Source organism: Seriola lalandi, unplaced genomic scaffold (genome assembly GCF_002814215.2).
Source record: "Seriola lalandi dorsalis isolate HSWRI2012SDOR001 ecotype SW California unplaced genomic scaffold, Sedor1 jcf7180002054945, whole genome shotgun sequence".
NCBI classification, from domain to species: domain Eukaryota; kingdom Metazoa; phylum Chordata; class Actinopteri; order Carangiformes; family Carangidae; genus Seriola; species Seriola lalandi.
The window spans coordinates 2,648,131-2,666,367 of NW_019525496.1; the positions used below are offsets into that span (position 1 = coordinate 2,648,131).

An 18,237-nucleotide genomic window follows, 5' to 3' on the forward strand; every position below is an offset into this window, starting at 1 on the left:
CTCCTGATATCACTTCCATCTGTCCTTGATGAGAAGAAAACAGAGAGCAGGTCTGAGCAGGCCCAGTGAGCAGACAGACCCAGCAGCTCCTACATGAAAAGCCACCCAGCCTCATTAATCCACCCATCAATAGCCAGACATCACAGTTTTATGCAGTTCACTTTTCATTACACAACCACAGAGTGCAGGCTTATACTGCAGAGCAAAGTGGCATGTACCATTCTGTGTCTCAAAGCACAACAGGCACTAAAGCTTGACATGAAATTGCTCTGTATTGGTTTAGTGGCTAGGTGTGATATTGGATTCATAGTGTTTGACATTTTAAATACCATGCAATAGGTAGGTTGCCATTTTGGACAATTTTCTTAAGAATTGATTATCATTAGGGGAGTTTAACATTTTACAAAGACATTTGTGAGCAATTGTGAGTCATTTCACAATGCAGCTCATAAAATCAAAGAAACAGTTAAATACAAAATTAAACACATTTTTTTGTCCATTCCAGACTAACAATACAGTAATAAAAAAAAGTTAGCCACTTAAATGCATTTTATTCTGTGCTCTTATACTGTTAATCAACAGGTAAATGACATTTATCGGTTCGTAAATTATCATTTGCATAAGGCATAAAATCAGTGAAGCTGATAAAACATCTTAATGCTCTAACTAAAATAATCCAAGAATGAAAAAAGGCATCACATGCTCTGGCCTCACACAGGACAAATACGAAGTGGACAATTGCAACCACAGAGCTCGCAAAAGCTTTACAACCAGAATTGATGTCTGTTTGTGTCTCTCAATGACCAGTGCTTTGTGTGTGCTGAGGGTGGGGTGCGATGCTCTCAAAAGAAATAATGAGCCTCAATTCAGATGTAAGCTGGGAGAATTCGCCGTGTTGCTTGGTCATGTCGTTCAGGATGTGGCTGTGCAACACTGCAGACACCAGACGCTCCTGCTAACGGGGAAGTGAAAACACAATAGGATGCACAGACTGCAAACATAGTAAAATAATCCATAGAAAAGCCCCCCACTTCTTCAACACTCTTCTTCAAATAGAAACCCTGTTCTCTCAGGAAAAGGAAACTTCAATGTGAGAAAAAAAACAATCCCACAATAATAATGAAAAATACAGTGCAATACATTTCAACACCTTTGATAAAAAATAAAACTTCATTCCATATTTATGAGGAAATTCCCATAAATGCAGCAAAGCAGAAAATAAATTACCATTATATTTACATTATACAATATACACTATACTGCTTTGAAACTGTAATTAATGCTAGTGTTCCCGTTATCACCTTGTAATACATCTTTCCAGATTTTCCCAGGTTTAGAGTCTCTCTCTGTGGTGATGAAGCAGCAGCACAGTTCCTCTGAGCAGTTCTCCCTGGTTTACAGTATGTGAACAAGACGCACACTAACATCTCCGAGGGAATTCACTTCCTGTCCGTGGGGAAACCACAACACTGCGCTTGCGGAAATGCTCGTACACAGTCCACAACACTCAAGGGTGTACGCAGTGCCACATAGCTGTAGAAGCACAGATAAATGATTGAGGGTTTTGCTGACATGTTTGAATTCTCCCTCACATCAGAGGATATATTTCTTCACGATCCTTGGTGGAAATGTAGACGAACAGCTACTTGACACAGATGCCGTGAGGCCTTGCGACAAAAGTTTGCAGTCCACGTCTGGGTAAGCGAGTTAAATGTGGCTTCCTCCTGTTACAGGTGTGATGGTGCTGGATTGGCGAGGATGCTGAGTTGGATCCATCTGTAAGAGTGATTATCAGTTGAACAGAAGACACTAAGTGGTGTCATGAAACCTGGGTGTGTTCAGAGCATGCACGATAACCGCTGAACAGAGCTACTGCATGACTAAAATATGTCTTTGCAAGCTTCGCTTCACAGTTGACAAAACGCTGAGCAGGATGTCATCAACAATTGGCAGTGGCTGATGCATTACAATAGGCAGTGAGTGGTGAGGGCTGTCTCGCTCTTCACTCAGGACTGCAAGACTATTTGATTGCCAGCAAACAAGTGGGACATTTGAATAATTCATAAGAACAAACTGAGAGCAGAAAGTGGCTTCTTCCTTTTTGGTTTCAGCCCACGGAGTGAATTTACTTTCTTGTACATTTTGCTCTGATGAAATAAGAATTACACAGTGTTATCTTTAAGCTGAAGTATGACCTGGGATTGAAAATCACCCAAGCGGAGAAGTATGCAGGAACTAGCTCATTAATACCCCACTCACCTTACATTCCTACACAAGTCCATCGTAGAGTGACAAAGCCTGAACAATAGAGGGGTCTGCCTTTGAGCCCTCCTGAAACTCCTGCAGAGTCAGCTTCCCATCTGCATTCTGAGGGAAGAACATGAGACAAAATGAAGCTGAAGCCTGATCCTGCTTTAACACACAGTTACCAGAAGGGGGCAAAAGAAGCACTCAGGCTACATCATGCTACCCCCGGTCTATGCTGTTGGACTTATCTTTGGTTCAGTGCACTTGGATGGTAGCCACTCTCTGCCAATACAAATCATTAAGTGCTGCTGCGCTGCAAAAAACCAGACCAATGGGCTGATCTTGGCAGTTACTTGCCTATGCAGGCGACGTCTCATCTTGCACTAAAGATGAGAGAGTCTTGGGGCTGAGGGAGTGGGCATATCGCCAAGGGCTACTGGTGGAGGACACTATATATGATGTTTATAGACTGAGGGCAGTGTTATTGACGCTGTGATGGCTAAGACTAAAAGCTCTAAACTTAACAGTATCCATATCAAAGCCCTGAGGGTTGCAAGAAAAGCAGATTCAGTCCTCTTGATGGTGAACTAAGGATCTTTACTGCACGTGCATCAGCATCAGGCAAAGTTTGATGTTAAACTATAGAATGTAACATCAAATGGTATCGCAACTAATGCATTATCATTGTATTTATGACTTCAGTTTTTTGATATTATTTCAATGTTAAACTTCTCACCTTGTCCATCATCGCAAAAATACGGTCCACTCGCTTTTCTGGCGTGTTTTCTTCCTCTGGCAGCTCCACGGTGTTCCCCTAAGATATCAAATCATTACACTTTGTACAATTAAAACAAAATACAGGTTTGAACCTTTAAAGTTTCATAAAACTTACCACCATCTGGTATATGGCATCTACGATGTTCAACATCTCATCACGGGTAATATAGCCGTCGTTATCAAGGTCATATAATTTAAAAGCCCCTGTGCAGAGAAAGATATTAAACTATATGGGTTTAACTGCAGCAAAGTGGAGATTCACAACCATTTCTGGTAGCTTCAGGAAGCTACTGTCACCTCAAAATATAAAGCAAAAGATTTTATTAAATATAAAGTTTATTTTCATGGATTACAGAGCACATAGAGTTTCATGTCTTTGGAAATGTTGAAATCTGAGTAGAGACAGAGAGCAGCCTTTCATGGTGGCTTCCCACTTCCAAAGGCTACAGTGGTAGTTCTGAATATAGATAATGACCATACTTTGTTTTTTTTGTCGAAAAGTTATAATTCCAGCTTAAGTTTTTCTAGGGTGATCTGTTTTCAAAGGGAGGTTTGGTCCTGACCTCCAGCTTGAAGTTTCCTGCTGTATCTTGTTCACAATTTTTATTTGCTGTTCTCTAGGAACCAACCAGTCCTCTTTCATATGCAATTCATGGCAGTCAATCCTAAATCCTTTTATTTGAATGTCAAAAAATAGGGAAGGAGGGTGCATCATCTTACATCTCAGCTTCTCATCCAGAGTCCCCCGAGAAGTCACTGACAAGGCCTGGATGAACTCAGAGAACTCGATGCGTCCGTCCTACAGAGCGACAACAGGGAGAGAAAGAGAGGGAGAAAATGGCCCAGAGACAAGATGAGCATTTTACTTCACACTTGCTGTGGCTGTACTTTCATGAACTCCTTGCTGTTCTTTCATGATGTCCTTGCTGTATTCTGCTGAAAACGGGGCCAGACGTTTGCTCCAAGTCAGCTGCTATTTTTTACCCTGCACCTGGCTCTCTCCTGAGGCGGAAATATGTCACCTCTGGTCATTAGTAAGATGGATGCTACTGGCTCATGGTCTAAAAGTTACAGCACACAAACATACAACCATTGTATTTTTGGGACAAAGTTCTTTCACATTTTTCAAATCATTCCACATCATGAATGGGCTCGGCAGATAAATCTGTCCAACAAGGTAGAAAATAATCCACTGTGGCATTTACAAGAATCCCATGCACTGAATCTTACCACAGAAGCTCAAAATTTCCAATTAACCTCCCAAAGCTGTGGCCTTCAGTGTTCTTCTGTGAGGCCACACTTTGTGCAGCGAAGAGAAACATCTGCTAACATGGATAGTCATCAAATATAAAACGAAAGCTCAGAGAGGCTCAAACTGAAATGATTCAGACCAGCTCATCAAGTTATGACCTCCAGCCTCAAGCAACAGCACAAGACTTAAATCAAATTGCAGCGCTGCATAAATGAAATGCTGTTTAGATTCCAAGTGAAAACAACAACTTGTACACAACAAGCAATACATATAAAGTGGCTGGTAGTGGAGCTTTCAGGCTTTGCTCAATTCATATTCTCGTGAGCTACAACTGTATTGCATCACATTCTGCTACAGCAGAGGCCCACCTATAACCATCAGCCACAGCTCTTGTTTCACAAAAAAAGCCAAGCACTTTTCATGGCCCTGGGGTCGACTAAGTTTATCTCTACCAGACATCTGACCAGCCAGACAATGCTGAAGTCATGCATTGCTGATTACATAAGTCATAAAACCTGTTAAGATCAATGCATTCTCTAACTATGGGGTGCCTAACGCTAATGAAGGTCGTAGATTAACATTAGACACAGGGGTTTTCTGATCTTCCTGACACAAAGCTTCTTAACTGAAGTCAATAAACCCTCAGGGGCTCCCCAACACCCGAGGAGCTGCTCATCCACAGTTTGTCTCCGTAAACACAAATTGAATAATCTTGTGCAGCTGCAATGAAGTGGATTACTTCAGACAACTGCAGCTGATTGTTAAAGCTTGCTTTATCGTCCTATCGTCAAATCCTGAGAGGATGACTCCTCATAATAAGGACAATAGTTTTATTCAAAATATAAAATAATAATAAATAAATAAATAAATAAAAATATACACACTTTTTGGCACACAGCCTTAAAAAAAGATTTCCAACTAAGGGTTACATTTCTATTTCACTATTGATGCTACAGCTCATCTTCAGTTCTTCACAAAGTGCCTATTTTTGAAAACTAAATCATTTGTGCTGTTGAAATATTGACTGACAATGTTCAGACTGATTTCAAAAGGCACATGTAGGATTTTGCTCTCAAGGTCCTTTGACATGAAAAAAATATATCAGAATTCTATTCGTACAAGCATTAAAGTTAAGAATAAAAATATTAAGAACAGAAATAGGACAATCATTCCACATGATACAAAAAATAATTTGCAGAGTACACTGGACATGGAATTTCCAACTATAACTAACATCTTTCTTACTCTATATTTTGATTAACTTTGGGCTAGAAATTTGATTTTCACTTTCCAAAACAAACAGCCTTCATTCAAAAGGGGTTTGAATAAATAACCTTCTGTACACAAAACTGAGAGCCTGCAGTTCTCATATAAAAAGTAAAAAGGGCCCTGGAATAATAACAGCAGCAAAATGAATAGGATTTTTTATTCTGTGCAACCTCTGGCTGGCCAGAAAGAAGGAGCTGCTGTTCTCACAAACTGACTTGACCTGAATTAAGACCCTTTAGATTAGCTCTCCCCTCAAACACTATCGCTGTTAACATAACTTCCTTTATGTTGCAGCAACCCTGGACAGACCAGTCCAAAACTATTTCTCAGTGATTTTGATGTGACAAAGGAAGCTGAACATATAAATCTAAATACAAACCTTATTTTCATCAAAAACATTGAAGACAAAGGAGGCAAACTTTGTGGGATCTCCAAAAGGAAAGAACTGCTTATATATCTTCTGGAAGCCGACGGCATCAAGCTGCCCACTTGGACAATCTTTGATGAAGCCTTTGTACCTGAAAAATAAAGAACATATTGAGATTATTTAAAGAGTTAGAAAAAAGGGTTTATAGCATAATGAGAATGCATAATTAAGACAAGACTTGACAAAGATGATAGACTGAAGCCACATCCCCATTTCAGGCACAGCAGGTACTACTGACTCAGTTGACTGTGCTAGATCAAAAAAGGTAAAGTGCAAAGCTATTTGTCTCATTCACAGATAAGACGATCGCCTTAATCCAATAGCAAGCCCAGAGTGGTTAACTCTAATCAAATTACTCTCTAGTCCTCTTTTGATAATATGCGTAGCTGATAGATAAGTCTGAGAGCTTCCTCTCGCCCCTGGAAATGACATATCTAGAGAGCGACTTAACGTCTCTATTAGCCTAAATATAGAAGCATTTCATGAGCAATTTCAAGCGCAGTCACTCAAAGGTAGGTAGTTTCCTTGTATGTCTTCATAAAGGAAAAAAGCAGCCTCAGTCTTACTAGACCATAACAGGTCAAGGAGTAAGAAAGAGAGTGTTAGCCTTTACAAAAATAAATGCTAGAAGAAAAGTAAGAGAAGGAGGAAATAATAACCCTCTCTAGTTATAAAAAGCATCGCAAAAAGCTTTTGCTCTTGATCAACAGCAAAAATGACGCAAGTTCACACAAGGGAGCACTGCATGTTCGTCTGTGATTCAGTTAAAACTGTTCAAAATAAGCCAAGGCTGTAATTAAGGCCACAGAGAGTGTTCTGATGAAGAATGAAGGTCAGGAAAGATCTTTTCCACTAACACTCTAGCTCCTCACTCCTCTTAAACTCTTTACTTTTAATCTGCCTGGGAGATAATGAAGCTAGCTCCATACAGTCAAAGAGATGGAGAGACGCTTTGAGGAGCAGCTGGGAAAAAGTTCAGCGAGAAGAGAAGCGAGAAGAGAGCAGAACCATGTAATTCTCACATTTGAATTATCTGGAGATATGCAGGAAAATGAAAGCCTAGCTCTCTATAATGCAGAATACAACCTAATTGGTATTCAAAGTACAGAACACACAAAGCATATCATAATCCAGAGCCGACCCATTTCACCTGAATTCTTTAGTCATTTTTAAAGTGTTACTATGGAATATTATATTTCTGAAACCAATGTAAAAGGCTGAATGATACATACTGTATAGCTTATATGTGTACAGTGCATACAGTATACATTTTTAGGTATAGAGCATTAATACAAATTCCCAGAGTTTGATTTGTTTGGGCAGTAATGACGTATTTTGGGTGTCACAGGTGCAGCCGGAGTGATAAAATTAAACAATCTTAACAGCCACAATAATAATACTTTTACGTGACAGCTACATAGTTTACAAGAAGTGTCTATTCTGTTCTTCTTCAGTAATTTCAGGTGGGTCAAATATCAGCCAATTTTAGTTTATCACAAACAAACGCTGAAGGTTCTGGGTTCAAACCTGCTGACCGGCCTGGGCCTTCTGCATGTTCTCCCAATGCCTGCCAGGGTTTGCTCCTGGTACTCCGGCTTCCTTCCCCACTCCGAAGACATGCAGGTTAGCTTTACTGGTGACTCTAAACTGCCTATAGGTGTGAATGTGAGTGTGAAGAGTTGTTTGTTTCTATAGGTGTGCCCTGTGACCTGTCCAGAGTGCAACCCGCCTCTCACCTCCAGCTGCCTGCAACCCTCAAAGGATAAGGGGTATAGCTAATGGATGGATGGACAAACAAACTAAATTACATTGGTACTCTAATACCCATACGTCTGCTTATTACATATATATTGATATCAGAGTTTATGTAGAACAGAAATTACAGTACAGAAGGGTGTTTCTGATAAAAAGCTTTTCAGTAGCCTGTATTGCACTGACAAAGGGATGAATCCATATAGTTGAATTAACATCACACACATAAATAATGTGGTCCAGACACCCTGATGAAGTTGCTGTGAGGCTGAGATTGGTGTGTACTTTATACAACTACTCAGTACTGTGGAAACATGTCTTCTGTGGCTCTGAACAAGCTTTCCCAACTCCCAATTAACCTGTGTTACAAACTGGAGTTATGGAGTTTGAAAGAAGTGGGTATTTAGGCAGCAGCAGTCTTATGAAAGGCACTAGAGTTGCATTATGGGAAATGTGGAGGCTAAAAGGTTAAAAGTATATCCTGGCCTCTGCTGCTTTGATTTCGACCACTTATTTAAATCTGTGTCTTATGTGTCACTCAACTTTATGAAAGTGCAATACTAGATCACTTTAGCACCCCTTTGTTCCCTGCCTGAGAGTGTAAGAAGGTTTATTTTCTGTAACCAGTTGTTACAATTTTAAGAGCACCTTAAGGACTTGTGGCATGTGTGGCAAAGTGTATGTTACCCTGTGAGTAAGAGAAAGAACAACTAAAGAGTAAGCAAGAGTCTCTCTCTGTTGCTCTTTCTTGGATACCCAAGAAGTGATGACAAATACATTTTATGGCTGTATTAAAACTAAACAAAATTGCCATCACAAACAAAACATCAATTATTTAAATTTACATCTTACAGTTCTGTTGGAGGTTTGGGTGTATTACCCTAACAGCAGCTGATGTAGCCTCAAACCGCCTGCCCCAAGCACAGATTAGCGGTGGGTTTAAGAGGTCTGGTAAAGATTGCTTCTTTCTAACTCGACGCCTCCAGACTTTTTTTTTCATTTTCTAACTTGCAGTCTTCAGCCCCAAGTGACACTGATTTAGTTGACATCGCTTGAGGCAATTTATCAGATTTCACACAGCTCCCTCTGGAGCCACGAAAAGATTTTTATAGGTTTTTTTTCCACACACATATATGCAGGATCTGTGAACAGACTATCATGTGTAAAGCCGTCGCAGTTCACCTAGTTATTGGCGATAGGCTATTACAGCTGTTGAAAAACAATTTCATGTCCATTGTAAAAGATTACCCAGATCATTCATTACTGTACTTCGTCTGATGTTCATTATAGTTCAGCATAGTTCAAGTTTGCTCTCAGAGTTATGTTTTTGACAGTTTTCAGCTGTAAAATCTCCCTAAATGTCTTTGTCACAAATCTTTAAAAACCAAATTCAAGAGAGTATCAAAAAAGTTTGGTTATATTATGTGTTTAAAAAAAAAAAAGTTAGCTGAGACCTCTTTGTTAAACTCTCAAATATTAGCCTCAAAAATTCTGTATTGATCAGACTTGTAAAAATGTTTAATATGCACTTTGAGTTTTGATTTATCAAAGGCTTGCCTGAATCACTGTTGCTGAAATGTTATCTTCCCTCTTCAGACAGTCAAATGAATTTGCTTGACGAGGCATAGGCCGTCCATTTTAGGCTGACTACTACATTTAACATATTAGCAGTGCGGTTACATAAGCAGTGCACACACATACATTGGTAAAATAGATACAGTAAGCAATGTACCAGCGTATACATGTTACCTCAGTGTCAGCTATTCAACAGTCATTGTGAGAATCACCTTAATTTGCTAAGAGCACATCATGTACAAGAAGTCTGACTTGGTGACACTGGTGCTAAGACACACACACGGTCAGACTATACTTGAGCCGGGGTAACAATGCAACTATGCACTATACTTGCAGGGACATAGCAGACGTGACATTGTGCATCAGACCCCATTGGGGAGCCAGCATGAAGATAAAGTATTTATTACTGGCACTGGCTCCTACTCCTTGGCATCTACCATGGTGGCTATCTAAAGAGTTGTGCAGGATGTTTCTCTTGCTCCTGCCTAGCTGGCAGGAACATCACTGCACTATGGCATTTTGTTATTGATTTCAGGTGAGCCTCAGGCATACTAATGATGTTCCCTTTGAGGAGAATTAGAAAGGGGAACAAATTTAATGCACAACACAGGCATTTATCTAACCCTGCTAATTCTTCTGTGTCTGTGCCTGTGCTCTAATTACACGCCATCTGGCATTTCCCCTGGTAAAATTCCCTCTCATCCCTCACACTCAGCCATGTTGATTGCTGCTGATCTTCAAGTGAGGACTCATGCAAACTTTCCTGTGAAAGACAGTGAGAGTGATGGTGAGCTAGCTGGCTGCACAGCCGAAGGGTGGAGGTTTAAGCCGGGTGGGGGGTATTCCGCCCCAGTGCGCTCAGGCAGCCCCAGAGACAGGCCAGCTTGGGGGCTCTGGACCTGCCAATGCCCAGTGATATCTAATGCTGCTGCTTCTGCTGCTGCTGTGTGGCTGTGAATGTGCCCAGGCTCCTTCCCCCCCGTAAACTCCCTAACAAGGGACATGAACAGCAACGAGCTCTTGAGGCAGAGCTCTTTTCATGCATGCAGAATTAGGTTGTGAAATGCAAAACCAAAGCAGGAGAACTGAAGTGTGAACATGGAAGAGTGATCACTTTATTACAGTGCTCCCTCTTCTGACATACACTATTCTTTGTTTTTCATTTCCAAAGAAACAATAGTCCAACAGCAGCATGCAGCAAACAAAAGCAATGACTACGCTCATGCTTGAATCATCTCTGTAATGAAGATGCATTGTCTATCACTCTGTGCCTTCAGAAAGACATTCAGAAAATCACACCTTAACAGTAATGATCACTCTCACCACGGCACTGAGAATCATCCTGGCCTAAGGTGTAAGTGTTTCACAAACACATTTCATTTGGATATATGTAAGTACATGTTACAACACAGTGAGCACAGGCTGGGAACAGATAAAGGTTAGACCTCTGCAAGATGATGCTGGTGCTGGTCACACTGACTAATAGGTAGAGAGTATGACAGAGAGGATTACTAATCTGCAACCTTGTGGAGGCTCTGTAGCCATGTAGTCATTAAGTGCCTGAGAGTGAAACAACCTTGTGCCCCCGCCATTCTTCTGTTATCACACATCCCTTTTTGCAAACAGAGCAAAAAGGTTGTTGAGGAATGCATCATGGAAATGTTTATATCAGTGTTATCAGCCTCCAAAGTCACTCAGTCTCAGTAAGGCTTCAAAGTCATTCTATTTTCAGAACGTGTCTGTCTTCAGGGTAGCGTGAGGGAGATGGCTTCAAATCGACTATCAAACCAACTGTAAATACACTATCGGTGGACTCAAGAACATCAATGTGGCTTTTGCAAGTGGGTCAAGATAAGACCCCCTGATTCCTGTGAGTTCTACCAGTAAAGAAACAATTGCAAATATATGACTAGCCTCACATCAGGAATGGAAAATTCTCATTAAAAATTAATGGACACACTTACCACTGCTGCACCTCTTTCTCTGTAACTGTAAGAGAGATACAGAGTTATGTTAGTTTGGAGAAAAACTTTGGTTGTCCTAGAAAAAGAGTAGCTGGCTGTTAGATACAACACAGGAGCCAAGTAGTAGCATCATTAATCATCTTGGCCCAATCCCTTCTTCCACAAATCTTCTGACTTGACCAAAAATACTCAACAGTGTCAACATGCAATTATTGGAAAATAGCCATGTTTAGTTGAGTGTACAATTTATCAATTCCAGCATACTATCAGAGGAGATGAATAATAATTTCTCCTGGCCTGCAGAGTAGAGGACAAGTGGGAGTGAACCCCAGGGAGCCACAGAAAAAGACAAACAAGGCTGAGGGAATGAAGGTCAGCCACAGATTTAAGAAAGAGAAGAGTTTAGCAGGGGAGACGTGTTATCATGCCCACGCAAGCACCATTATCTGCCAGTATCTAATCAACCAATTCCTCATGGCTTTCCCTTGTCTCTTTACTTTCTCTCAAGTAACCTAAGCAATTTTAAGCCTGTTGGCCCCTGAGGTTACTAATGAAAACAAAGGCTGAAAACTAATAGCATTAGTTTAACCAGGTTTTCCCTTTGATTGAGACTTTCTGAATTCATGTAGTTGTTGTAAGTCTGATGATAGATGTCTGTTATCTCTTGTGTTGGGCCTGAGGCAAAGCAAGAGGCTTATAAACACAACAAATAGCAAGTTAGTTAATCGATAATTTCCTCTACTGTAATGTTTCACCTTGAGCAACTCACGGTCAGGGTTAATACAAACGTGTACAACCAAGGAATCAAAGTAAACAATGAGTTCCAGGCTTAGACACCTACTTGCCACATTTTTGGTCAAATCAAATCACCATTATCCAACACCCTCACATTGTGGGAGCCCAGTCAGATACATTTAAGACAACAAATACATTTATGACAAGGGTAAACATGATTTTTGTGAACACTGCGCCAGATTTACACAAAGCATTCCATAATGACACTGGTGTAGTGCTGGAGCAGAATAATACAGAGGCTATCAATAAGGAGGCCAGGTCAAGTAGCTTTCGCCTGCATATATCTCAACCTCAATTTGTTCTGTTCAGCATTTCACCAAGAAACCCATCATGTGACTCTTTCCTGGGCAATAAATGTCAGGGTCAATCTCACAACTGTCAGCCAAGCCAAGCTACCATTAAATTGGTCAATGTAGTCAAAAATTGAGGCAATTTACCATGGCTATGATTTAATAATTTTTTTTATTACATAACTCAGTCAGAGGCAATGGGCAATAATGCAATCAGCCAATTGCAGGAGAGTGCAGGGCCCACTCAGCCGGTTGGCCCTTCGGGGTCTGCTAGAACACATCCAGCTTGCAGTCTGTCACTGTGAGCCTCTTCATGGATTTGACAACTTATAAAATCATCATGTTATTATATGGGCCTTGCTTACATCCTGCAGACATTTTATTATTTTATCCATGTAATGCCAGAACAGTCATTAGGAAGAGTATTTCTGGGTTGAATTAAGCTCTTTAATGGACAGGTGAGGCTGCAACCATTTGCCACAGTTTTCACTAAACACTGGCTAGCCAGAGCCTTTGCATGGCTTAATGTTCTCTTTGGCCATGAAAGTGTTTTATTGAAAATATAAGGCCATAATCATTTTCATATGAAGCGGTTTCAAATCTACAACAAAGCAGAAGACAGACATCAACAGATATTATTTTTGAACTAAACAGGCCTTAGATCTGGCCTTAGCTTCATTGGTTGCTTGTCAACACACAGCATTATCTGCAGGGAAAAAAACACCCTACTTCTTCTACCACTGAAACAAAAAGACACATAGGCCCAGAGAAATTTGCTAAGTCCCCAATCTGTCAAGAACCAAAGGAAAGCGTTGACTAAAATGGCAGACAAAGCTTCTCATGGGAGAGCAAGAGAAAGAGGCTCAAGTCAAGCAACAACAGAACAAGGGAGAATGATCACGCTGGGAGAGAAAGCTTGGTGCCCCTCTCAGCGATGCTAACCAGATAAGATCCTAATTATACTATTCCATTCCCTGCTCAAAGAGGGCAATTAGGGGATAAAGCGAGAGAGACAGGGTAAAAGGGTAAGAGAGAGAGAGAGACAGAGGAAGAAAAAGAGAGAGGGAGTGAGTAAAGGACAGCAGCAAGCAGCCCAGCCCAGCACGAAGCCCAATCTTCCTCCACAGCAATTTCCTGCCTTCCTTGGTTCTGCTGGGGAGAGACTCACCACACAAATAACACTGTCATTAAGCAGCCAATGGATGTCAACTCCCACCCACACCTGCACACTGTACTGCTCAAATAATAATAATAATAACGCTGTGCTCCAGAAATAACACACAAATGATTAATATAGTGTCTTCCGAGCAGACATTGTTGTGGTAATTGTAATTGTGAACTCTGCTCAAACTTGATTGAAAGCTGTGGGGGAAAAAATCAGTAGGAGATCGTCAATAAATAAGTTATTATAGGCTCTAGCAAGGTGAGAAAAGCAAATGCTGTCAATCTGCAATGTCCTGATAAGTTGCGAGAAACAACAAGAATCCATGTTCTTGCAAAGTTGTGGACAGGATTCAGGTTTGGGCCATTCCCTCCTGTTATCCCACTATTTCTGTGAGTCTCTATGCAGGAGTTCCATTTATAATTTTGAGATTTAAGGCTATGAATGAATTCACATAGAATGTCTTTATATTGTATCAATCTATCTATCTGTGTATACATTTATAAAATATTTACACATGTGGAGCATGCATCCATATAAAACAACATCCTCATCACTAAAACCCCCAACTTGATGGCAAACTCAGCATCTCCATATTCATAAATCCCTACAGTGTGCCTTAAAGATGCTGATTACAACTTTTACCAGACCTTAACCAATTATAATTTGCTACACAACATTTAAATGCAAATTCAAATCAAACAGGGAGCATATTCCCAGCTAACATTTAGTTGTAGCTCTGTTCTATTGTTAATGAGAAACTGATCTAGAATCCCAATATGTCCCAACAGACAGGGCTATTTACTGTAAAGCCTGCATGGAAAACAGTGGGTGGAAAATATGATTTCAAAACAGCAGCAACAGAATCAATGTTAGGTATTCCTATCACATACTGTATGATATTTTACCTATGGACAGAATGTTTTGAAATTCAGACAGTCTAGCTGAAAAGAGTTTGTGCAGGATTTCTATTCTAATGACAAGCCAAAAAAAAAGGAAAAAAAAAGAAAAACGAAGGTACTCACAGTAGGTTTTCCTTGTCAACTCCTCCACCACCTCTGGCTTGAGTTTGCTGTTTGATTTACCCATGATCTTCAGCTCTCCTCCACACCTCCAAATCCACCTTGGCACGCAGCACCTGTTACTACCTCCTCTCCAATCTGCTCCTCTGCCAAAAACATACAACAAATGTGTGCCAGTTTAGCTGCAATGACACTGGTGAGGTAAGAGAAAGATGCTTTTGTTTTGTTTTGGTTTGGATTGGATTTAAAAAAAAAAAAAAAAAAAAGCAACTCCCATTCAAGTTAAATGAGTCTATCGTTCTGTGTGGTTCATTCTAGCTGTGGTCATGATCTGCTCAGTCATCAGCCCTGGCACTCCAGACAGACGAGTCAAGCCCCAGGGGCCCTAAGAAGAGGGGCCGGCAGGTTGTTGAGTCTATACAAGTGCTGCTGAGTGCCTATGTGTCCACCTCATTTCTTCACAGCAGTCCGTGGGCGAAGAGTGGCGTTTGGATGCGTTGCTACCTTCGTCCTTGGATACAAGAGTCACTCAGTGGCTGGGTTAAGCACGCTCACTCCCTCACAGTCATTCTCTGTTCTTCTCACTCCTCCCACCCCTCCTTTCCCACCACTATCTCTATTGCTCTGGGTAAGTTACTGTAGAGAAGAATCCTCCCTCTTGACAGCTGAGATAAGGAGGTGTGTAAACTAAAATACAATGAACGGAGTTTGCCTTGGATGCACCCCGCTGCACTTTGCTCTCACTCAAAGCATTAACTCTAATCCATGGAATGTATACAGACATAACAGTTTGGGAAAAAGTAAAAGGTTTCAGTAATAATTTATGAAAAGAAAGAAGAAGCCAGGTCTCAACATAGTTCTGTAGTTCTAGTTGCCAGCTGAACAGCAAAAAAGGGATCTGGTCTTGCTCTTAAAATAAGCATGTGTGCTGTCTACCACGCTTATAGGAGGATTTGAAGAGTGACAGTTTTCTTTTCTCCTCCATTCTGAGTCATAATGCTCCCTCCTTCCTAGCCTCACGACAGCATGGTATGGTGATTTCCTCCTCTCTGTCACAGCAGACAGGAGATGAGAGATAATGGAATTTCTTTGTATCAGGCCTGGCATTGGCATGCACTGATGCCTAACCGGAGCAGCTGTCTGAGCCACAGAATAGAAAACTAGGCACCTTCACAGCAAACATCTGCTCTTCGTGTCCATGGCCAGTGATGTCCTTCTGAAGGATGCCACGCTGGTAATCACCATCTTGTGTTTGCTCAAGCCTTGTGGTTCTGGTTATTACTTAGACACTACGAAAATAAACAGACGGAGAGAGCAGTTACAAAGGGAAAGACAAAGGAAATGCTGTCACCTAAAGCCACAGACGCATGAGCACTTGACTGGAAAAACACTCAAAACAGACATCGACCTTTCTACTGTCTGCAAAAGCTGCTGAATGTAGCCAACAGGCAATGCACAGTGTGAAGCAGGAGGTGTGGTGGTAATTGAAGTGCAGAGACGAGTATATTTAAGTTCCACGCTTTAAATTAGCATAATTATATGAAAAGCAAATTGACTGTAGCGTTAACTCTATTCGAGTCTTATGAAAACAGGTGGCTAAGGCAAACAACACAACTAATAAGCACACACGCAGTCATACCAAATGAAGGGCTGAATTAACTCATGAAAGTGCGCTTTGTTTCCATATAATCTTTTTTTTTTGTTGACATGAGTGAGACATGTTTTTAGCAGCTCGCGGCAGCAGTGTGGGATGTTGCCAGGCAGTACCATAGCAACACACAGTTTATGGCTACAGTACAACAGCTATAGTGCGGGAAGCTTGCTAGTCATTGTACTCCCAACGTTTAGTACCCACGCTGTTTCTTGTAGCTAGTTGACTAAAAAAACACAGAAAAAGCATCTTGAAACATATAAAGCTTTTCCATGTAAAGCGACTTCAGGGTTTACCTGTGCTACAGAAGCAGAAAGTCGCCGTCCAGGGAGTCAGTCCCAAAAGCAGAGAGCCGCTGCCCGGTGTTGTCTTCCTTCGCCGAGTTCCGGAGCGAACGACTTGCTGCTGCGTGGATGGCCGTCTGCTCTGTTCTGATGCCGCCGTCAGGGAGTGACGTCGCTCCTGGCCCCGACCAGCTCTGCTCCGTGCCCGAGAGACACTGACGTCGCGGTACCATTGGTCATACACTAACTCTTTGTATGCTTTAAGAGCATTTACACGTGTCATGTCGTATAAAGTGAAGGGTTAGTCTACCCAGGCTCACTTTTTGACCCACATTTTCGGGACAGAGAGCACAGGCAGAAATGGCACTTTTAGCTAGCTTGTATGCCCAGTTTTACTGCAAGTTAAAACTGTGAGTAAGCAAATAAAAGGGATAACGTTTCGATGCTCATAAACTGCTACTTTTTGTTTTTAATTATGTTAGACAGGAGGTACTTTACCTTTTTATTGACCAATCACTGCAACAATATAATTAATTATTTTTTATCAATTTAAAGCCTAGCATGTTTTCCAAATATATTATTATTAGGCTATGTAGCAAGGGCTGTATTAATAGTCCTAATGTTAAACTCTGAAACTCTTAATTGCTTTCCTTTTAGGACTGTATATCTCCCTAATGAGTTTGCATGGTGTTTTATCTATAATTAATATATAATACAGTGTTGTAAAATTATGCATGATGTAGGCTAATATTTAGTCTATATCAATTGCCTAGCAATAGGTATTAAAGGCAATTTGGTATAAGGACTAACAAGAGACATACACACAAAGCACAAACTGAGATATCCTGACTTTTAGATTGATTAGTATGGGCCAAGCTCCAAAAACACTACCATTCCCATAATGCAACCTAATAGTCTTTTGTTTGTCTTTGACTAGTAAATGCCCATGTCTTTCAAACTCCATCCCAACAGTTTATGTTACAAATTTGAAGTCTCAAGCCTAATTACATCACAAGAGTTATTTTCTCTTCAGAGCTTAACTCAGAACCATGAAAGACATACAGCTGTTTTCATAGGCTGAGTATTACTCTTTCGAACAAATAAACTGATCTTCATGTGTAAATTTTAAGTGTGCCACTTTAAGTTATTTGAAAATATTTCAAGTTTTGCGGTAATATTTATTTCTGTAGCCAGTATGTATAAAATGCCAGGTATCTTGTAAGTCTGACACTAGAAAATAAGAATAAAAGCTTGAGAGTGGGATTGCAAATTGAGAGAGCATACCAGCAAAATTCAGGTTAAGTCTATCCAAACATAGTCTACTATAATCACTGATTTGGAGCAAAAAGGCCAGCTGAGAAAAAGTGCAATATGGGAACAGGGAAATATAATTTCAGATATACTGCCATGTTTGCTGAGGTACGACAGAAATTCAAATAGGTCTGAAGCAAAAGATTAATGTTCTGCAGTCTTTACATATATTGATTGCTTATTAGGCTGCATGAAAGATGCAAGCACGAGTCATTTTCCTGACGAGTCTAATTTGTTGCTCGTGCTTGTTGCTCATGTTAGTCGTGCCTGAGTCCAAACTTTGCAGTCAGATCTTTCCACGTGCAGCTTATTAAAATTCAGCTCCCATCAGCAGCATGCCAACAGATGTTCAGTTATAGGATTTGTCCATTAACAACTGCTTCACCATCATTTAATATCCCAATAGGAGCTTTCCGCCCATTCATGGGAGGGTTGGATCTAAATGTAGGCTGTCTGACT

General features: G+C 40.7%; 1 protein-coding gene across 1 annotated transcript; it reads right to left on the minus strand.

Annotated features, from left to right (window-relative positions):
- Window positions 1-531: 531 nt before the first annotated feature.
- ncs1b (neuronal calcium sensor 1b) lies at window positions 532-16,668 on the minus strand. The gene is made up of 10 exons (XM_023394141.2): window positions 16,480-16,668; window positions 15,701-15,821; window positions 14,536-14,678; window positions 11,264-11,288; window positions 5,925-6,063; window positions 3,745-3,823; window positions 3,140-3,228; window positions 2,984-3,061; window positions 2,260-2,367; window positions 532-1,776 (listed from the first exon to the last, which is right to left on the minus strand). Exons 3-9 carry the CDS (start codon window positions 14,597-14,599, stop codon window positions 2,269-2,271), a joined length of 573 nt encoding a protein of 190 aa, XP_023249909.1. The 5' UTR covers window positions 14,600-14,678; window positions 15,701-15,821; window positions 16,480-16,668; the 3' UTR covers window positions 532-1,776; window positions 2,260-2,268.
- Window positions 16,669-18,237: the final 1,569 nt, after the last annotated feature.